The sequence below is a fragment of the Ammospiza nelsoni genome, chromosome 7 (assembly GCF_027579445.1).
Source record: "Ammospiza nelsoni isolate bAmmNel1 chromosome 7, bAmmNel1.pri, whole genome shotgun sequence".
NCBI classification, from domain to species: Eukaryota; Metazoa; Chordata; class Aves; order Passeriformes; family Passerellidae; genus Ammospiza; species Ammospiza nelsoni.
The window spans coordinates 30,643,831-30,667,054 of record NC_080639.1 but is presented as its reverse complement, the minus strand read 5'-3'; the positions used below and the strand labels follow the sequence as shown (position 1 = coordinate 30,667,054).

General features: G+C 41.7%; 1 protein-coding gene across 1 annotated transcript in view; it reads left to right on the top strand.

The window, feature by feature from the left end:
• The first annotated feature begins 1,377 nt into the window (after nt 1-1,377).
• The window catches only part of ZNF148 (zinc finger protein 148), a 39,126-nt gene continuing 17,279 nt past the window's right edge, over nt 1,378-23,224 (top strand). The window contains exons 1-2 of the mRNA XM_059475829.1: nt 1,378-1,429; nt 22,047-22,392. Coding sequence (XP_059331812.1) covers nt 22,063-22,392 — 330 coding nt within the window. The 5' untranslated portion in view covers nt 1,378-1,429; nt 22,047-22,062. The remainder of the gene's footprint in view (nt 1,430-22,046; nt 22,393-23,224) is intronic.

Sequence of the window (23,224 nt, the reverse complement as noted above, 5' to 3'; positions counted from 1 at the left end):
AGGACCTGAGAGAAGGGCATAAGCCTCATCACGGAGACAGGGTGATCCTGTAGGACAGCCTGGGAATAACTAAGCTTGTAGCAAAAAGCTTTGGGCTTCTGCTGATTGAATGAGTCACAGAGCTAAGCCCAGCGAAGCTGGTAAATTTTACCCAACAGAGCTTATGCAGATCTTGGCTTCAATCCAGCAGAGCACTTAAGCACATGCTTAATTATACGCAAATGACATAGAGCAATCGAGGTACGCACGTGTTTTAGCGCGTTGCTGGGTGAAAGACTTTATTTAGAGAAACGTGGAAAAGTTGGTAACCCCTGAAAGAGGTGAAGTTGAGAGGTGCAAGTGACACTGTGCCACAGCCCCGGCTGCAGAGGTTAAGCCAGTTTGGGTGGGGAGCCAGTCCAGGGAAAGTGTTGGGTTTTAAGGTTGGGCCTCTAGCAATTCTCCAAATGGTTTATTGTGCAGGTCATGGTGAACATCATGATAATGGAGATTACAGTGCAGGAAACTCATGCTGGGACTTTCGGATGGATTTGGAGGCCCTGAGAGTCCGAGGGACACCACGTGTGTAATGGCACTGGCAGCCTGCCGTGGGGCCTCACCCCAGAGATGCATCACGAGTGGGGAGCCAGATCAGGCTTTACTTCTTTACATTGAGCCCTGAACAGGCTGCCCAGGGAGGTCGTGGAATCTCCCTCTCTGGAGACATTCCAAACCCACCTGGACGGGTTCCTGTGCCACCTGCTCCAGCTGACCCTGCCCGGCCGGGGGGTGACGGGATGATCTCCAGAGGTCCCTTCCCACCTCAACAATTCTGCAATAGCCGAGCCATCTCCCTGACACCGTTCCGGCCTTCTCAGCTCCGGGCGGCCCTGCAGCGCATGAAGCCGCCGGCCGGGCACCGAGGGGCCCGGGGGCCGCCCCCCGCCGGGGCCGATGCCCGGAGGGTCTCTCCCGCCCCGCCTCCGCTCGGGGCAGGCGCGGGCAGCGCTCCCACGGCCGCGGCGGCCTCCTGACCCGCGCGTAACCCGGCACCGCCCGCCCCGGCAGCGGCCGCAGCCCCGGCGCGGCTCCCGGCTGCCGGCTCGCTTCCCCATCGCCGTCATCGCCATCCTCCTCCTCCTCCTCCCGTCCCGCCGGTCCTCCGGGCGCGTTTCCCGTGGTGCAGCGCGCGCGCGGCGCTCTGGCCGGGTGTCGCTGTCACCGCCCGCGGACGCTCGGCGGAGCAGCAGGAAGGAGCCGCCGCCGCCGCCGCCGCCGCTCCCCCCGGGCTCCCCCCGCCGCCGCCGCCGCCCCGCCGGCCCCCCCTGCCCGCGCCCCGCCGCCCCCGCCATGCCCGGGGCCGCGGCACGGCCGCTCTGAGCCGCCGCCGCCGCCGCCGCGCCCCGGCCCGGCCCGGCCCGGCCGCCTTCTCCTCGCAGCTCTGCGGCCGGTAAGTGCCGGCGGGAGCGAGCCGGGGCCGGTCGGGGCCGTTCGGTGCGCGGAGGGAGGGCGGGAGGAGGAGGAGGACAGGGAGGGGAAGGAGGGAAGGAAGGGAAGGGGGGGCCGCGGCGCGGTGCGTCCCGCATGGGCCGCGCTTGGCCCCGGCGCGGAGAGGCCGGCGGGGAGCGGGGATGAAGAGGCGGCGGGCGCCCTCCGCCCGCTGCTCCCGCTGCTCCCGCTCCGTCCGCTCCCCCGGCCCGGAGCCGCGGGGCCGCGCAGGCCGCGCCGGGGCGGCGGGGATGGGGCCGGCGGGGCTGCCTGACAGACGGACAAAGAGCTGACGGACGGACGGACAGCGCGTCCCGCCGGCCCCGTCCTCCCGGGCCGTATCCTCCCGCTGCCCGCCGCTCCATTGTTCCCGGTGTAAGATAGGTGAAGCGTGCCGACCTGCGAACAGTCATTTCGTTTGGTTTTATTTCTGCATAACCTTCTCAGAGTCTCCTCTCAGCTGCTCGGAGGAAGCTTTTGCACGGCACCTCTTTTCCCCAGCGTCGGGAGCTGCTAACAAGTGCCAGGCTGGAAGTGGCTTGGGAGAGCAGGGGGGACCAGTAGGAGTTGAAGAGAAATTAGTTGGGCTTCAAACACTTTCACTCATCAACATCATTCCTCCCCCGATTCCTGCCAAACCTCAGCTGGGGTGAGTGCAGCAGCGTCTGCATTAAGCTGGCTCATGGAAAGGGAAGACATTTATGTTGCAAACATAAATCATCTCTCTGATCACTTTGTTTTTGTAAACTGTTTAGGGCAACTGTGAGAGATTTTGCAGAATGATTTTAAAAAAAGTGGATGTGTGCAATCCAGTGATCACAACTTTAGTCTTGCTTTAAAAGTCTGCTTGGAGCATGACCTATCTCTGTCTGCATACACGTGACATTCTGGTCCAAGAAGTTGTAGGTGGGAGAGATGTCTCAGTCCTGGTGAGCAGCATCTTTGCCACTGGACAGGACAAATGACAGAGAACTGTGTTTTTACTTTTGAATAGGATCTCAGTGGCTTTGTTTATTTCTGTACTTATTTGCAAATGTCAGTAGTACTTTACAAGCTTGCTAGTAATATATGCATGGGCTCACCCATCATGCTTCAACATTTTGGAGTGCCCGTATGCAATTTTGTTATTGTAAGCGGTATGAATTTTGTAGCCATTCTCCATGAGTTTGGTCAATATGCCTTGTGAATGGAAGAAGTAGCAAAACAGCACTACCCTGCATCGATTTTTGCAGCTGTTCTTATCCTGTTCTCAAAATCACTCCAGATAAACCAGTGGTCTGATTGAGGCTTAACACCTATCTTGCTGTGTGAGAGGTTTGCATACCCTCAGGCCATGTTAGTTTTCCAGCGTTCCCTTGCAGCGTTTGGGTTTGTGCATTGTCCAGTGACAGCTGTCATCTGCAGGAGTTTGGCTGCCCCGGAAGCTCTGGAGCATGTGAGGCCTGCTTTCCTGTGCATCTCGTGGGATCTGCAGGCTCCTGGTACTGACACATTCATAGCACAGACCAGCAAAGCCTGCTCTTGTTGCAGAAAATTAGGAAAACAAAATTCAGTTTCAGTTGTAGTTTCCTGAAAACTGTTGTCATCGACTTTCCTCATGAATAGGCAGCTGAATGTATGTGTGTGTTAAGCTTCCAAAAGTGTTTCCTTTGTATTTTTTTCTGGATGTCTGCTTGCCCCTCTTCCTCAGGTATACCTGTACTTCAGTCAGTGAGCTGATGTAAATGAAGAAAGCTGAAAAAGATGAGGATGATGTCTTGCATTTAGACTGCTTGTGTGCATGTGTCCTTCTGTCTTCGCTCCTCAGGCTGAGACCTGAGAGAACAGATGTGTATGTGATCTGCGCTTCTGTTACTCTGTCTTGTCCATGTGTGCTTCATGCCTACTGTATTGCAAACATATTCTGTTCATGCAAAAATCCCTAATATAATGCATCATGAAATCAAACTGTTAAGTTGGTAAGTAGCTACTTGAACCACAGTGATTTGAAAAAAAGGGAGAAGAATTATTCAGAATGTGGAAAGTTATGTTGCAGGCTGAATTGTTCACCTGAAGGAATAAGGAATATATACTTTGGGAGTATTGTTATGTAGTTTTTCAAAAGGTGGTTTTCCCTCTGAGTTCAGTGTGTACAAGTTTATTTGTATGAGGATTTAAAGCAATGTGGAGCGTGGGGATGTTCTAAAGACAGTTGGTGTAAAACCATTGAGGTTGGAAGTTTGTACTTCCCTCTGAGAATTTCTGTGTACCACAATGCTAATAATATATTACTCTAGTGAAATATGGTGATGGTTCATCTTAAAGAGTTTATCTCACTTCTAGATATGTTCTCTGCACCACAGATTCAGTAAAATAGATTTGCAAATAGTGGAGCTCAGGGTATCAGCTGTTACTAGATGGATTTAGGTTAAATATTTAAACATGTACTAATGGGAAGGAAGTGTTTGTATTCTGATTGGGGAGAAGCATGGTGGGTTTGGTTTCTGTGTCTGCTGCAAGACATTTGTGATTTTTTTGTGACTGGAATCTCTGTAGTGTCTTCCTCCAGCGAGGATTGCTGTGTGGGCTCTTACAAATGGAGACCTGTCTGTAGGGAGCAGCTTGATGGAGTGGGCCTTAATCTATCAAAACCCCTTTAAGTGTTTAGCATAATTTGGGATTAAGTTTGATTTAATTTTGGCTCTAATATAAAATACATTTTTCTCTGTGCAATAGTGGAAGTTGAATAAGAAATAGTAACACCGGGGTGATGTCTTTTGTAAATGAAGATACTGCTGTTGTCCTAAATATAGAGTGAAGCATCCAGCTTTCTTGTCCAAACTGAACATGTCTTATATGTTAAATGAATGGCACAAGCAGTGAAAAGTAAGCACCAGTGGAAATATTTTTTACTTTGAAAGCTCTTAAATGGATCTAACAGAGAAATAGATAGATTTTATTTAAAATAAGTACTTCCTCTGCCTTTGCCTGGCAGTTTAATGATAGCTGCCTTTCAAACCAACATCATTTTTGATGAAATAGATTCAAGCCTTCAGCTTGCAGTCTGATCTGCATAACTGAGTGTTTAAAGACAAAAGTGGTCCCCCAAAGGCTCCATGGATGTAACCAGACATGGGTGTCTGCTTCTGTCAGGTTGCAGGGCTTATGTAAAGGATCAGTACTGTGATTAAGTTCCACTTTAATTTGCTTAGGTTTTTTTGAAAGAAATACTTTTTGGAAAATTATATTTTTGAAGTACTGAGATTCATGATTTTTTTTTCTTTTTTTAGTTCTGTAAATTGGTATCTGTGCAGAAACCCTTGTACTAGTATTGAGTTAAATGTACAAACTTATTGTTTTTTAACAGCTGAGACATAGCTATTGACAAGTTGTGTCAGCAAACCACAGCCATTGGCTATAATATGTAGTTATATGCCAAGCACAAATTTCTGTCTAACAAAGGAAAATCCATTCAGATTTTCATGAGATTTATTTTCATTTACACAAATGCTGTTAGTTACTTTATTTCAGTACTTTCCAGTGAAGTTAAATACACAACCCCATCTGTTTAGCTCATTAGCTGGTTCTCCATATACATTTTAAATATACATTTTTTAATCTTCATAGAACAGAATGTTTTATACATCAGCAGTAATTCCATAAACTACACAAGTGATAAAATTTTAAACTATTTAACTTACAATTTATTGTACAAATTAAAATACAATAACATATGTGAATATTCAAATATTATATGTGATTAAATTATCTTCCCCTGACTCTATATAGAGATATTTTTTGTTTATCATTCATCATGTTGGATAAAATACTTGGAAAAAACCTATAATGTGTTCTCACAAAACTTGATTCTAAGTGTGTCCCAAGGGGAAATTTGCTGTCTTTTAGAAAGACTGTGCAATCCACAACATGCAGAAGGGTTAGAATCTCCTGATAACTTCTTTCACACTCTCAGAATGTTATTTTGGGAGGTAGTATAGAAGCTGGTACTGCTTTTGCTTCAAAATATTTTTTAATGTACTCAGGATATTATCAGTGTGTTAGTACATTCCAGGCTATGATATCAAGGGATAGCACTGTGAATACTGCAATGTAGTTAATGTATTACTAGGTTATATTATTTTATTATTTCATTGCACTTTTGAAAGCAGCAAGCCATAGCTCAATAACAGCATGTGTATTGGCCTGATCCTGGAACTGATACACTCTGCTGGCATCTTAGTATCACAGTATCTGCATCTTGTCACGGTATGTGCAGAAAATCTTAAGACAGTGCTGTCTAATTCTTCCCTTATGACTAGGATGACATTTTTATAAGCGCAGAATTAAACAGTCTGATGATAAAATGAAATCTGTGTGGGAAGAAGTTCCAACCTGCAAACAGCAGTAGACTATAATTTATGAACAGCCTATCAAATATAAACTGTCTAGATCTCTTGCACTGGAAAAAACCCAAAAAATCCAACATAAAAACCAAAACCAAAAATCAAGGTGCCTCTACAATGTCCATAAACCAATTTCTTGATATAACATGTGATATTACTCATGTGTAAGGCTGTTGTGATATCTGTGTGAGCTCAGCTATGTGACTGATAGAGCCTTCTGCTCTAAAATAGTTTCAAATGGCAGCTGCATCTGCAAGGGTAAAAGATGCCCATTCATAAAAACTTGTACAACTGTCTTAAATGTTTTTGTAATAATTTCCCTTAAAGGCTCTATTAACTTTTGTTACTTATGCACCCAACCATGGGTATAAAAGACTTCATTAGAGAGGTTTACAATGCCAGTAACATCATGACTAGGTCAGGTTACCTCAGTGCAAGAGGTGAGGTGAGAAATACTGATGCTGTGCAGATGTGTCATAGTTACATGATCACTAGCAGTATTTAAGAAAAGGGAAAATCCAACTTTCTTCATTCTCTGAATATTAACTGCTATGTGATTGCCCTGAAAATTTGTCAGATTTTTCTTTTTCTGTTGTTAGGATTGTATTTGAGTCAAGGAAATGGTGATAATACTCCTAAAAAGTGTGTGTGCATGCAGATATGCAAGACTCTAGTAGCATGTATTTATGATGCTGTCTGGCCTAAAAGCTCTAGTCCTGGAGAATGAGAAATGTTCATCATAAAGTGAAGTTTGTTTTGCCAAACAATAAGCAGTGTGTTTTAGTGCCTGGGAAATCACTGGGAAGGGGCAAAGCAAGGAAGCAGTTTCTAAATACACTGGGTTTCTGCAGGTTTCCGTGGGTACTGAAAACTCTCCAGGCTTGCTTTCAACAAGTGATCTTTAGAATTGCACTGCAGACATTCTTCAGTTTTATAAAGGCAGGGAAGAGAGAGCAAAGTGAGAATGTAAGCCAAGAAATAAATACATTTCACAGGATCCATGGATGATTTTTTTAGTCTGTAGGCATTATAACAGTCAGAATTTCCAGATTCAGTGGATGATTTCAGAGTGTCTCAAATAGGAGCACTCTGAAGGGAATTATTATCTCCTGAGGCATGATTCTCCTCTGGTTTTGACCACATACACATGGTGGTTTCTAACACAGGTCTCTGTTGCATGTCAGTCTCTATCAAACAAAATCCATGTGAGATGAATGACAATTGCCAGGCTTTTAAGTTGGGTCATTTATAGCACTGAGCAGTTCTTGATGCAACAGTAACTATATACATAAATTTAAGACATGTTCTCTTTTGTGTCTGTAAAGTTTCTTTTAACAAAGAAATTATTCACTGTAGATTGGTAAACTCAACCAACTCCTTTTTGCTAGAGTAATCTTGCACTGCTTACTTTGAAGAAAATTTTTGTATTGACCACTGTAGATCAACTGCAGAAGGAGGTGGTTAATCCTCAGGACACCAACATATGAGACAATTATTTTACCTAAATCACTTGCAGATTTTCCAGACATGCCAGTGAAATACTGGTTTTTGACTTCTGTTTTGACCTTATAACTGGTTTTCTTGAAAATAAAGTCTAGTGTGAAAGTGCCCTGAGTGAATATTGCTTTAACAATATAAAATAAAAATGAATCTTTCATATGGGAAAGACTGCTGTCATCCTTCAAGGAGGAAAGCTTTATTAGGCTGTGGTTCTCAGGAGCTTCCTCTGTCACTGGTGAATCTGACAGTTATATTTTGTGATGAATTTTTGTCTGAGTCAGCAAAAAGATGTCAAAGTTATGTGATTGTGTTCTGAGGAGCAGGAAAGCTTGTATTGTTATGGGGTATAATGAAGTAAGGAAAAGCTACTTGACTTTAGTGTTGTTTTTTCCTGGTAGAGATGATGAAGTTGTCTTTTTAAATGACTCGTAGGAAAGAATTTTTATGTATTTGAAATGTGGGTTTTTATGATCACCAGTGATGAAATTAAGTTAGTGAGAGGGGAATTAAAATAGAGTTTATAGAAGAGGAGCACACAGAGGATGATCATCCAGTTGTCACAGTATTTTGCTGGAAGATGTGAAGTAGGTGGCAATTTGTAGACAAAACCAGTGGGCTTGTTGTCTGAATCTGACAGTTAAAAGTAGATCATGCAAACCAGGCATGTTCAGCTGGTGCCTGTTAGGAATCAGTGTTACATACACTATATTGCATCAAATGTAGTGCAGCTTTAAGTGTGAGTTTACTGTCACTTTCCAAGGAACAGCAATGTAAAAGGACAAACTGACAGAAAATTTAATTTGTCAATTCTTTGCATGATCTCACATTTTAATGTCTAGTGTGGCTGTGTGTCACCCCTGGATTACATTCCTTGGAGGTCACAGGACAGGCAGGGGGCTTTCTGCAGTTGTGCTGGTGATGAGAGTGTGGCTGCACGTGCAGAAAAAATGGAATCTGTTGTAGTTACATCTTATGTGCCTAAAATTTGCTGTACCATTGGGCAGCTCTTCATTTCCCACATCTGGCTGGACACAAGTTCAGCAGAGATCTGGTGCTTCTGTCTTGGGTACTTGGACAGATGGTGTTAGGACAAGGGGTAATGAACTGAAACAGGGTAGATTTAGAGTAGCTATTAGGAAGAAATTTTGGCTGTGAGAGTGGTGAGACACTGGAAGAGGCTGCCCAGAGAAGCTGTGGATGCCCCAGCCCTGTCAGTACTCAAGGCCAGGCTGGATGGGGCCCTGAGGGAAGGTGTCCCTGCCCTGGCAGGGGGTTTGGATCTAGGTGGCCTGTAAGGTCCCCACCAAGCCAAACCATTCAAGGATTCTGTTACAAATTGTTGCCCTGTTACCTGTGGAATACATCTTTGCATTGAGGGCCCCTGGGTGAGTGCAGCTGCATCAGTGTGAGACTCTCAACATGGATGGATGAGGAACCAGCATCTGGAAAACAGTCCATAAAGGCAGAATATGCTGTACTTTTCTTTCCTCTGAATCCTGTCAGAATATTTTCTGGCTTTACAGATTGGTTTCCTGCTTGCTTAATAATATGGATTATATGGAATGTGTTATTTGACTATGGGTTCTCAAAAATTTCAGACCTGTTTGGAATGGTAGCCCATAATTATTGGTCTGTGAGTTGATGGCATCAAGAACCTTCAAGATTTTTATTCCTAGTAATTACAGGAGTTGTTATAAACATGTATCATATCTTTTAATCATTGTGAATTTCTGTTTTAGTGTATTCTAGGACTTAATTAGTGAGAATTAGCTGCAGGGCACCAAAGTCATTGAGGTAGAATCCAATTTCCACAACCTTTTTATTCCAGAGGGCACAGTCCTGAGAAGTCTGTGTTTTATTTTTTGGATTATTTTCAGTGTTAGCTAATGGGCCAGGATATCTGTGTTATTATTGCTCTTATAAAATAGTTTCTATACATTTCATGTTTTGGCTTGCCTCAATCTGAAAATGGGCTTAAGTGCCTGAAAATTGTTTGAGAAATTTAAAACTGTAATGAGGAAAAATCACCTTGGGGTATGTGGTAGAAGTCAGTGGGATTCCTTGTTCATACCATTTTTGAAGTATCAAGGGAAAGAGTTACCTGGAAGTTCTTGCTGAGGTTGTGGATAGTCTTTTGAGGAGGATACACTGCAGAAGCTCACTGGATTTAATACTCGATTTGCCTTTTTTTTCTTTCTTTTGAAGTGAGGGTCATTGAGATTAAAAATGAATTAAAAGAGGCTGATTTACAATTCTGGAATTTTATGTAAGTGGGATAGGAATAGTTCTTAGTTGATTTAATCTGACCACAAGTGTTGGTTAGCAGTAGGGAGGTGGTGGATTTGTTGCAACAGTGTGGAAAAAAATCCCTAACTGGAGACGAGTATACTCTTAAAAAAACCTTCTTTGTTGTCTTGGCAGATGTACATGGGCTGTAACATGCGTGTGTTCCAAGAGGGGTTTTGAGAAAGTGACCTGATTGCTCATTTCCATGATTTTAGAGTTTGTTTCTACTCCTTCCTCCTCTGGCTGATTTCATACTATCTTTAAATACTAACACATGTCAGTTTATGTGCTGAATCTTCTGTTTATTCCTGATGAAGGTGCTTGGTACTGTTCTGATGCTATAACAGAGTGCTGTTTAGGCCACAGCAATCCCTGATTCCACTGATGAAAATTGCCCCTTGATGCCCAGTTTGTAACTCTTTGAATATTTGAAGAGCAGTGATAGATTTTCTTTTTCTGGCTCAGTGTTGGTCAGTGCTCTCCCTATTGTAGCATCACAACATCCTCTGCTCCTTGATTTTTATCATGCTTTAAAGGAAAGAAAGGGCTACCACCAGGTTGAGATCCTGCTTCTAGTGATACCTAAATCATTGTCACTGCACTGGTTTTATATTCCAGAGCTGCCATCTCTGAAGGGTCCAAATGCTTTTTGGAAATGTCATGAGCATTCTGTGATTCTTTTTCTTACCTGGTAAGATTCTTATATGGGCTTTTTTTTCCCCATTGACTGTATTGTGTGTTGCCTTGTGTTTATGTTAGCAAATGTGAAGTAGACATTTAATTTTTAGTTGCCAGGTGTATTAGCCTTATGGAATACCTAGACTGCTAAAAGGCCTTTTTTTTATATAGGTAGGATAAACCTGTAGGGTTGAAGAGTGGAGCAGTGAGTGGAGATCTATGTCTATGAGCTTTAGGCTCTTTCAGGTCTCCTTTGGCCCCTGAAGGTAACACTGTGGTATTTGGAAAGCAGTACAGAAAGCACAGGATTTGCCTGGTCTGTCTGGTGTGAATCTTTTGCTAGAGAAGTATTCATCATGTCATGTTTCGGATTAACTGGATTGTTTGAGTTTCTGTTCCATGTGTAGATAGATGAAGGGTGTGTTTGAAACACAGCTGAACTGAAGTAAATATCTATTAAAAATGAAGTTACACTGAGGTATGACAATGCTTCCTCTGCAGAAGAATGAGATGAGAAAATGTTCCTTGCTTGGTGGAAAGTTGACGCCAAGAGAGCCAAGCACATTTTGTAGAATTTGTTTTGAGATGTTACACAGAATGTAATCTTACCCTGAATAGGTTTGCTGAAATGAAGTTAGGGAAAAAATGCCTGCTCTGTGCATGGTGATGTGCTAAAGTTGAAATTGGAACTGAGGAGAATGCTTCCTGTATTCTAAAATACTTGCATTGATTTCACAACCTGAGAGCCTATGTTGAAATAACGTTGAGTGCTGAAGTAAGATTTAGAAATATCACCTGGGCTCTGTAAGATCTGTATTGTTGTTATTCATGGCCTTCTCACCTATGGTTTAAAATGGTGGGTTTTTTTCCTGTAAGTTTTCCTTGTGCTGTGATGTATGTAAATGAGGAATGTCTTCCAGAATCTCTAAGTTGGCTTTTGCAGCTAACTTCCAGGTTTTTTGAGCAAAACATTCTTGGTTATACTTCTATTAGCTTATTGTCCAATGTTATTTAGTCCATGTGGATGTATTAAGTAATTGTCTTGAATTTTTCTGTAATTACTGTTTTTCTTTGGTACTTGTAGATGGCCTTTTAGAAAATATTGAAGCTGAAGTAAAGATATTACAAGAAAAGCATGGTTTTAAAAGAGCAATTTTAGCTGTAAGTCAAGTATGCAAGCCTTAAAATTGCAGCATTGAGCTTTACTTGTGCCTCTTAATTTTACCATCCTCTTTATATTATTAATATATTGCATCTTATTATTTCATGATACATGAACCCCAAAGCCCCAACCTTTTTGAATGTCCATGAATTGGATAAGCAGCTGCTCTGTATTTTGCTTTCTTCTTTTTGCATAACTTGTGTTCTCTTATTGTGCTCTGCTTCATCCTGCTCTGAAGGCAGAATGGATATATTTCTTTGTGAAATTTGTAATAGTTATCAGTAGGCTTGTGAGACCCTCAGAGATAATGTCTGCTGCTCACTTCACACCTAAATCCTAGGTGGATCGTTGCACTTGATTTAGAGGCAGGAAGTGGAAAGATGGGAGGGCAAATGATTTGCCAAAATAACAGATTTGCCCCAAAAGCAGAGGCAGATCTGCAAAAAGAGGCCAAATCTCTATTAGTTCTGCTACATCGTGGTGGTAAACAATGTTTCTCTTTTCAAAGTCTTGCTGTCATACTTACCTTTTCTTGATGGCAGTCCCACATTGGTGTGCGCCATCCTCTAATGATTCTGCACCAAAGTGGCTGCTCCATGTTGGTTGGAAACCTTCTGCTGGTTGTGCTTTCTGGTCAGTGGGTAGGTCCTGGGGAGGCCAGATCCCTCTTACTACCTTCTCACAGCAGTTTCCTCAGTCATTGGTGCAGGTTTACCTTTCCATCTGAGGTGTGCTGCCTTCTCCCCTCAGGCTGCAGGAACAAGAGCACCACAAACTGATTAGTTCACCCTTGTGACCTGTATTGAATATTGCTTGTTGTTACAAGTATTTTACTATGCCTCAGGGAGAGGAAATGGATATTTCTTATTTTATGGCTGGAGAATTGGTGCCTGTGAGCAAGGTGAAAATTTGTGTTTGGTGTGAATGTCCATTGAGCTCTTTAAGAGCTTTTTTAAAAATTAAAATAGCAGCATTGCATTCATCTTTGTATTTTTAAAGTAGTGCTGTAAGTGACGTAATTGCAGCCCTGAGTACTCAGCATTTTGGGTACATCTGACCCAAATGTGTCGGAATAAGCAGCCAGAAAATGTGCCCAATATAATTATTGATCACCTATTTTAAAAAATCTTTTGTAGAAAGGGCTTGATCCTGTTTTGCAAGGTAGGGTTCAACTGCCTAAATGGTCACAGCTTTCTTTTCAGGCACTCTGTGACTCACGCGTGTTTTGGCACTCGTAACAAACAGAGCAAGGATCTTATAATCTGTCTGACTACTTTTGCATTTTTTTGTGGAGCATTCCATCCAGTGTGCTGTAGCAAACCACATATGTATGTGTATATATATATATATATATATATATATATATATATATATATATACACACACACATATATATTTATGGTATTTGTATTTTAAAAATGTACAGTACCAGTATTTGTGCTTGGGATTGCCCTGTCTCATTTGCAGCCTTGTTGAACTTCATGAAATTCACACAGGCCCATCTCTCCAGGCTGTCAGGTGCCTCTGGATGGCATTCCTTCCCTCCAGGGCATCCACCACTTGGTGTCTTTGGGAGCTTGCTGAGGGTGCCCTCAATCCCACTGTCCATGTCCCTGACACAGATGGTAAACAGCACCAGTCCCCCAATCCCTGAGGAATCCCACTTGTCACCGGTCTCCACTTGGACATTGAGCCATTACCCACAACTCTGAGTGCAACCGTCCAGCCAGTTCTTTATTCACCAAGGAGAAGGAGCAAATGCACACACATATGCAGACCTTTGGTGTTTGGGCCAATTTGAGAACAACAGCAGGTTGTCATCTTCTGTAAAGCAGCACTAGCATAGCGCTTGTGATGAGTAGGGGTGCTTCAGGGATACTTGCAGATGGTAAAGAAGTTGTGAGGCCCAAGGAGCTTAAGGACTTGTAAAAAAAATCACATTTAAAAAAAACTGAGCATTAGAGTAGGCACCAATGATAGGGTGGACTCTCAGAGTTAGGAGGAGGAATTAATTGCCCCTTTCAATGACCTTAGCTGTTAGATTGGCTCAGCTTTGTGATAGAACTGCACTGTTGTCAAAATCAAATGAAAAACCATTTGACACACTATCTGAAATATTTTTATAAAGTTTCAGTTTGGGGCATGCATGAGATAAATGAGACTTCACAAAATTTTCACCAGTTGGACTGAAGGTGTAAAATGCAACTTAGAAGAAGCTAGGTAGCCTTAGTTATGTGTAGTGTTTGTTTTCCTCAATATAAATGTCACCAGAAGTCCCCAGAGTGAGCACTTTTGAGTGTCCAAGTTTCATGGTGCAAAGACAGAAATCCTGCAGTGTTCTTCTGAGGTTAACTATCCAGTGGGAAAAATTCCCAGATAAATTCTGAAAAATAACTATTTTCTAGTAGTTTATGATTTAGTGCTACAAAACCAGTGGCTTTTTTTTTTTTTCCCAGATAAAAAGTAGCATTGCCTGTGATTTTTGGACTATTTAAAGTATGTTTGTGACACTGGTAACACCCCTGTGGATTTTGACATGGAACTGTGGCTTTTTAAATACAGCATCACAAGCTTTTCCATATGCACATTTGATATTAAATTATGGTTATGCTGGTGATGATGGAATACAGATTTCAGGATAAGAAAGGTGACAAAGATTTTCACACATGGATAATTTTATGCACGATAAGGAGATTTTCTGTGAGTAATCCTGTTGATTGTAATAGGACTATTCACAGCTCAGTATGAGTGTAAATCTTGGTGGAGTCAGGCCCTGCACTGGCATGTGTTCAGCAACATGGAGCACTCAGAAATAACTGTGCAACAAGTCATAAGAGTGTATCATATGTTACCTTTTAGAATGTGTTGATTTTATGATCTGTTAACCTTGTCATGATGATTTATGGTTGATTGCTTTCTTTTTGCAAGTCAACACATTCTAACTGATTCTTAAAAATCCTTGTGTGTTAATTTAAAAATCGTTCTTTTAGCTGAGTGTTATTTTTCCAAGTAGGGATAAGAGAGAATTTTATTTATTGTTCTTTATTTAGAGCCATTAAGTAGGGTATTATTCTTTACTCTCTAGGCTTCTGTGGTATGGTAAAAATTGAACCTTTGATATTGTGAAAGCTGCACTGTGTTTGCTTTTGTATTGGACTATATCCATATTTTAATAGGGCAACTAAATATATTTTCTGATGTGATGAGAATAGTCAGCATTTTTCATGGTTTGATAGGGGTTTAAAGTGGATGTTAGGAACCTGTTCAGTTCTAATTTTTCTCTTCCTTTTGGAGTGGCTTGCATTGGTAGTGGTTTCATTCATGGAAATGCTTAAACATTAAAAGTTTTAAATATGCTATTAGACCCTGTTGCTATCTCTTTCTTCATTAGCATCAGGAATTGTAGAATTATTGGTGATTTTATACTTCATTTTAGGAGGAAGGTATTTGAGAATGTAGATAGCCATTTTCCCCATGGTCTGAATTTGGCATAGCCGTTGGGTATGTGTGGGTGGCAGCTCTGAGGTGTTGCTCTGGGTGTGCACATGGCTTTGTGGGGCATTTCACAATGCACTTTGATCTGATCCAACCTCTGACCACTCCTGGAGAAGCTGTTCTGTTCCCTGCTCCTGCTTCCTCACTGCCCATCTCCCGTACCCTCCACCTGCTCTGTCCCACTGACCCAAATGAAACCTCCTGGCTTTTCTGTGGGAATGTTTCTGTCCAGCTCCCTTCTCAGCTGCAGAATGCTGTGCTCAACCCAGAGCAGGACACAAGATCTGAGGGGGCAGAGGTGCAGGACACTCCTCTTTGGGCAGGTACCCCCTCTATTGGATTGTTTCTTGCAGTATCACTGGGAGTTGAGTAATTAAAACACACCAAATATCCCACTGGAATGGCCTATCAGTTGTAGTTGATTTTGTAGAAGTTTGGCTATTTAGAAAGGTTTTACTAATCAGGCCAGTAAACTGCTCTGATTATAAAGGGGTTGACTTTTTAATTCAGAATAACCTTTCAAAAGTGAATTACACTATTCCACTAGACAGGGAAGGAAAAAAAAACCTCTGTACTCGAATGAGAATGTTCATTTAGGGAGTTTTATAGATTTTTGTACACTATATTAATTTAAGCTTACAGTTTGGCACAAATAATTATAGTATGACCATAGAGATGAGCCCTAAGAAGCTGAGGCGTTTCCCCAGATTGCCTTTTGAAAAGTTTATTCTGTGTGCATTTTGCACAAGTAACCTTTATATGTTCTGTAGTTTGAGCTCTGCATGTACTCCTTCTTCCAAAATCTCTTGAGGCAAGGCTGTGGGAGGAGTGCTCAGGTACATGTTCTGTACCTCCAGATATTTGCTCATCAGGGACTTTGCCTTGTCTTTAATGAAAACACACTTCCCAAAACGTGGAGCTAAAATAATGTCATCAAGCTACTCCCAGTGTTCGGTTACCCTGAAACCATTTAATACCCTGGGCTGAGCACAGTGTCAGCTTTTGTGAGGGGAATCTTGGAGGTAGTTTTCAGCAGAACAGTATCAGATTGCTAAGGGCAAGTTAGAATTGCTGTTGTGCATCCTGGCTCTTGTGTTTGCGTTGTTATATCTTAGAAAACATGGTCAAAGAGAGCTTATTGCTGGAGGGAAAGTCATATTTCTGTCTCAAGTCTTTGTTACAGTCCTTCAAAAGGAGCTCAGGTTTAGGCCAGAAGAATAGTTTAACAACTTTAACAATAGAAGAATATTTTAACAACTTTCCTTTAATGTTTCCCTTAGCTTTCTTTCCTTCCTTTTTGCCTTGCAAAAATAGGGAGAAGATAGTATAGGAGACAGGGTGGAGTGGGTTATGGATATAGAAAGCAGCTAATCCTGCTTTTTAACACTTAAAAGGAGTGGTAGAAGTTCTGGAACACCAAAGACTTTCTGCAGGACAATGTTTACAAATACAAAAATCCATCTTACTTTAAAAGAAAAAGCAAAAACATTAATTCTGTTCTACAAATAGATACTAAACTGCAGATGATTTTCATTTTTTGTCTCTGCTGTTAATCCTTAAACATGTTTTCTTTTATCCTCTGTCATAAATAGTCTTTTAAATCCTACAGAATTCGTGTTTCTGCACATACGGATTTTATTTTTAAAGTGAACCCAATTAGTATCTCTAAGTACTTGCTCATTAAATTAAATAATGCTTTACTTCATGCTTAAGAAAAGAAGGGAGAGGATAGAATAACCCTTGCCATTAATCAAAGTGGAGAACAAGTGCTAGACCAGGTGTTAAACTCTGATGGCTTACAAATTTTGCTCTTTCCTTTAGGGTCTCTGTTCACATCTACCTCATAGCAGTCACCATCCCGGCAGACCTTTTGAATCAATGAATGTTTTCTCTTGATGGTATTTTTATTTTTGATTCTGAATTGAAGTGTTGTCACGCTTTTCATGCAGCATGTTTTCATTGAAGCGGTTGTTTCTTTAATTAGGAATATTGTCTTTACTGCTCACTCTCCAGCTCAGAGCAGAAGTGTTTGGAGCAGCTGATGTCAGGGCTGCAGAAAGGAATGGTTATGCAGAAAGGAATGGTTGTGCAGAAAGGAATGGTTGTGCTGAAAGGAATGGTTGTGCTGAAAGGAATGGTTGTGCAGTGCAGCCGAGGCGCTGGCGGAGCAGCGGGTTCTGAGTGAAGCGATGTGCGTCGCTGGCTGGGGACGGGCTGCAGGCAGCTGGGGAGCACCCTGTGAAAACAGGAGGTGCTGGCAGGCTCCTGTGAGACCTCTTCTGGGCAGTCCTTCCCCTTCCTCTCTCTCCTCCCCGGGGAGCTCTGCCTGTAGATGTCTCTTGTGAGATGCTTTGCCTGCAGTAAAGGCATGGAGAACCTCTATCAAGCAAAATGTATTCTTGAAAGGTTTTGTTGACAGCTCTTTTTCTGTCAGTTTATAGAGGAACTATATACTCTAAGAAAAATCAAGATATTACTTGGTGCAGCTTAATAGACCTTCTGAAATTCCATGAAAAACATCTCTGCAATAGGGATAACAATGTCTTATGCCAAGAAATTTGCCTGTGTGTGTGTATGTGGTTTGCATTTTTGTAGCTTCCCTAGAGATAATCTCTAAGTAAGTTGATCTTTATTTCACAAATGCATCTTGCACTTAAAAATATATTTAATCTTTGCAGGTTGGTAAAGTGTTGTTGTTTGAATGCTTTTAACTAACATTTCTTTATCACACTGTCATTCTTCCAAGAACACTTCTCATCTTCAATTTAAATGATAGGACTCCTTTTATGTGAGCCGAAAGGTGTCACTTGACAAATTACTAGTGTTTTACTGAATTAATTGCATTTGGGATGCTTCTTACTTGGATTAATAGCCTGTTTTTGTTTGTGGTTCTTTATTTTAAAACATTACCTCTTTGTTTTAAAACATCACTTGCAAGTCATGTAACTTATATTGTTTTTCATCACTTCTCATATGCAGCCTAACATTTTAAGTTCTCACTATTTTTCTTTGAAAAGCCAGGTGTTTGAAAACCTGATTAATAAGCAGTGCACTTACTGCACCACTTCTGATAAGACTCAAGATCATGGCTGGAAGACAACTTAAGGGCTCTCAGTTGCATGACTCTGCTAAACCTGCTAGTCAGGGTGAGAAAGAAACTTTCCATATCCATAGCGACTGTGGGAGGCAGCCAGACCCGTGAACACCAGCCCACAGCTGGCCTGTCCTCTGGGAAGCTGTGTATCTCTCCAGCTGTCCCAAGGTTTGGCATGTCAGGAGTCTTCCTGCCTCTGCTGGTGAGAGCAGCAGACTCTTCTGTGTGGTTAACTCAGCTTCTTAGCCTGCCTAACTTCCTGCCAGGAAGCAGCTTTAAATCCAGGATTTCCGCAATTCCCACCTAATTTCAGAGTGATGTGGCAGTGTCATCCTCCATGTGGAACAACCTTCTGTGCTGTTCTTGCCAGTGGCCTGAGCAGATTAGGGCCACCATGTTCTCACACTTGATGCTGTTTGTTCTCCCTTGAATGTGTTTCAGCATCCTGAGTTCTTGTATTCTCATACCTGTCCACGTCATTACTTTGGAGAATCTGCACTGACCTGGTGCTGTCATATTTCTGTAGTGTGGAACAAAAGCATAGTGAATGACAGTGTGAGACGTACCCCAAGTTTGGATTGAGCTCAGATAAAGGCTGAAATGAGTGGATACTTTTGTTTTATTTTCCTTGAAGTCTGTCTTTCAAGCTGGATATTTAGAATGCCCTACCAAAAGAACAAGTCTCAGCTTTAGGTCTTTTGCATCATCTTTTACCAAATCTTAAGAATTTCACTTCTATCTCACCTTTCTCCCTTGGCACAGGATATTCTAAACCAAAAAGATGATAAATTAATCCTCACTTTCTTCTTTTATGATGTTGTTGCAAGACCTCTGGGAGATCTGCATTGGTGAGAAGAATACAGCCCTAGTGCTGTGCCAGGTTTTGTTTGTTTGTTTGTTTGTGTTATTGCTGAGAAACTATCAGTTTGGTTTCCCAGTTACATTTGAAAAATACTTCATGGATTATATAATGTCTGCAAGTGGCTGTATGGCATATCAGACCTACATTTTCCCTTGAAGACATCTCATTTTCTTAATGTAAATGGATTAATTTGAGAGGTAGTTTGTCACATAGCACTACCTGAGCTCACTCAAGGCATTAAGAAATTGTTGTCTGTATTTGAAGACAGATACTGAGAAAATTGAAAGCATTATTTCAAACTTGTGTTAGAATTGCAGGAGAACAAAAAGGGACAAATCACAAACATAAATGTGCTGAACAGAATTTTTCCATGTTCTTCTCCTGTCATGAGTGGTTTTAGTCCCTAAAATGGACTTGTTATGTAGGAAGGAAGAATGCTAAAAAGATTGATGACACTGTCATATATAAAGACATGTAGCTTGGTGACTTTGTCCTCCTGATTTCCAGCAGAGCAAGGCTTACTAAAAATAATAAAAAAAGTATTTGCCTGAAAAGCCTCTTCCTTTGGTGTGCTTGTTAAGTATTTGAAACTGAGAGAGGTCAGACCATACTGGCTGTCAGCCTTTCTATGATGTATTCGGAAGTTTAGAACCTCTCATGGTACAGAGTAGGGACTAAAGTTCTTTCACTTTTGAGTTATAAAACATGACTTGCCACCAGGATGTGTGAATTGGCTTTTTTACTTTATTTGTTGTGGTCTGTGGTGAGGTTGTTTTGTTTTTTTGTTTTTTTTTTTTTTTTTTAAGAAGTTGCGTTAATTTTACTTTCAGAATCTTAAGAACCAATAGTAATATTTGAAACAAAGGACAATGCAGGAGAAACTTGTGAGAGTTTTCAGCTCTTTCAGCTGGTGGTTCCATTCCTACCAAGTAATCTAGGATCTCACCCAAAAAGAAACCACTGTTTATTTTGTAAACTCGATGTAGTTTGATATAAAGGAAACTTCACAAATGTTTAGATACACTGAGAGTTTTCAAAATATATTCCCCGGAGAAGAAAATTATTTAGAAAGTGATCAAATGGATGAAACTGAATATGGAAATTTAGACACTTGATGTACATTTGTTTGATGGAGTGTTTTTGCATGTTGGCAGCCTGTTGGACTGGCAGGGGGCTGTTGTGGTGCAATTCTGCTGTGATGGCCCTGCTGGTTTTAGGCAGAGACCCGGTTTCTGTGGACATAACCTGTAGACAGACTTGATTTCTTTGGTTATGAATAGTCATTGTGAGCTGCAGGGAAGGCAGCAAAGCCTGTGACTTGAGCCTTGAAAGGAGATGGATCCTGTCTCCATGCTGCACTCTCAGGGGGTTGGAATTTGAAGCTGGTGTGTAGCAATGTACCCACATCACACCTGTATCCTCACTCTGAGTGCATCAAAATCAAGGGTGCTGCAATGTACCCACATCACACCTGTATCCTCACTCTGAGTGCATCAAAATCAAGGGTGCTGCTGCTGTTGTGGTGCTGCCCAAGGTCCCACGTGGTGCTGTGGCTGGGCCTGCTGTGTGCTGTCCAGCTGCCCTGTGCCTCTGCTCCCACCCCTGTGTCTGCTGTGGCCTCTGTGTATTGCCTCTGCTCTGTGGCTCTGGGAACATAGAGGGATGGAGGAAGGATGTCTGTCTGTCTGTCTGTCTGTTGGTGTGTCTGTCTCAAGGAGCACTGAGGAGTGGGTAGTAGGGATTATGGGCCTGGGGAATAGGGTGAAGGAGACTGACTGCTCTGACTGCACATCCAGTGTGCCGAGGAGGAGTCCTAGAACTATCTTGCATATATATTGATTAGTAGAATGAGAAGGCGCTGCCACTTCCAGCTTCACAAAAGCCTCCTGCTCTGTGCTAAAAACTAATAATGTCATGATACTTGTTGGAATATTGTGAATTGTATTGCTTTTCATGTCTGGAATTTATATTTCCTCACTAACACTCCTGCTCACTGTGAATGTCTTTGATGAACAACTTTGACCTCTCTATAGTCTTTATTTGATGTATAGCTTTAGCTACAAAGTTGCATTTTCATAGAATCACAGAATAGTTTGGGTTGGAAGAGGCTTTAAAGGCCATCCAGTCCAACCCCCAGCAATGAGCAGGGACATCTTCACTTAGATCAGTTTGCTCAGCCCCATCCAACCTGGCCTTGAATGTTTTCCTGGAGGGGGTATACACCACCTCTCTGGGCACCTTGTGCCAGTGTTTCAGCACCCTCATTGTAACAATATTCTTCCTTATATTTAGTCTAAATTGACCATCTCTGTGTTCAAAACCATTACCTGTTGTCCTGTTGAAACAGGCTCTGCTAAAAAGCTCCTTCTTCACCTTAAAAGCTCCCTTTTAAGTAATGAAAGGCTGCAATCAGGTCTCCCCAGAGCCTTCTTTTTCTCTCATCCTCTTGGCATAGCAGAGATGTTCTAGCCCTTTGATAATTTTCCTTTCCTCCCCTGGACTTGCTCCAGCATATCCATGTCCTTTTTATGTTGTGGTCCCAGAGCTGGATGTAACACTGCTGGTGGGGTCACAGGACAGTGGAGTGGAGGTGCAGAATCACCTCCCTCAGCTGCTGCTTTGGATGCAGTCCAGTTTTCTCTCACTTGTGGATATTAAGATATTCCAGGAGCAACAATGCCCTGGGGTAACAGCAGTGGAAGGACAAGGAGTAGGGAGAACAGGACCAGTATGAAAGAGGTGTTTGTACAAGACAGTCAAAATGAAAATGGAAAAAGAGAACAGAGCAAAGAGGGCATACCAAAAAAATTAAAAGTTTTCTAAAGAATGAGAAGGAGGAATTAGCCATCATTTAATTACCATACTTTTGCCAGAAGTCAGGAGCATGATTTGAAACCTTTTATTGGAAAGTGTTCAGTTATGTGCCCACAGATGTGCAAAAGGAGGGTCTTTTGACATTCCTTGAAGATATCCAACTCTTGGTTCTTACTCAGTATCAATTTTAGGACTGCATGTGTGTTTGTTGAGTACTGACTTGAGTTCTTATAAAATGTTTTTAAGTAAAAAATTTTAAGCGAGTGCACCAATTGTAGATGTTTACTATTAAAACTTTCTTTGTAGGTAATTGCACTTAAGAATGAACATTGAAGACAAGCTGGGAGGATTATTTCTTAAATGTGGTGGCATAGACCAGATGCAGTCATCCAGGGCTATGGTAGGGATGGGTGCAGTATCTGACCAGTCTGGAGTATCGCGAGAACGGCAAGAGGCAGTGCTTCAAGATCGGACTATGCCGCACCAAGAAATTCTTGCAACAGATGAAGTGTTACAGGAAAGTGAACTTCGACAGCAAGAGATGATTTCACATGATGAACTCATGGTCCATGAGGAGACGGTAAAAAATGATGATGAAATGGATGCACAAGATAGACTTCCTCAAGGGCTGCAGTATGCTGTTAATGTCCCTGTAAGCAATTTCTTTGTGAAATATTGGAGAGATTACTAGGAAGCTTGATCTGGTAGTCTAATCCTACTCTGGCAAGAATCTATTAATTGCTTGTTTGGATTTTAATTATCAAAATATTTGTCATTTGCCTCTGGCTGTGGATAAATTTTGCCAATTAAGTATAATTTTTAAGTATCTGTTTTATAAATATTTTATAAGCAGGCTGTTACCATAGAACTAAAGTGTTAAAATGTGCTCCTTTAAGGATATTTAATGTTCAGGGGTTACTGCAAAGCGGAATAAATAGTGTTATTAGAAGGTGCATTATGTTTATGCTGTTCATAGTACTGTTTAGTTGCTTTTGCTATAGGAAGCATCTTGTATGTTTTTAAGGCATGTGGACGCTTAGCAATTGCATTCACACTGCAGGTTGGACTGTGACACTTCATACATGACCATAAATATGCCCCTCCACGGAATCTCATAGAAGGCATACCTTGGCTTTCCCAGAGAGCATAGAGATGACTTCCTTTGGAAAACAGAGCATCTGTCTGTAATGCAGCACACCATCACTGTTACCCTTCAAACATAAAGAACAGTCACCAGGACCATAAAAGTAGAGAGCCTTACACATGAAGAATAATCTTCAGAAACACAGCACTGTTAAAACACTACTCTGTTAGCTGTAGATCAGGTGGCTCAGGTGTTAGAAAAATGTGAGAGTATCATGGTCTTCATTAAAGTTCACATTAGATTGAGATTTAAAAATTTTTTTTTTCAAAAACTTCATTGGAACTGGTCTTGTTTTTTTTTTTTTTCTCTTAAAAATACTTCTGTATTAAATATATAATAA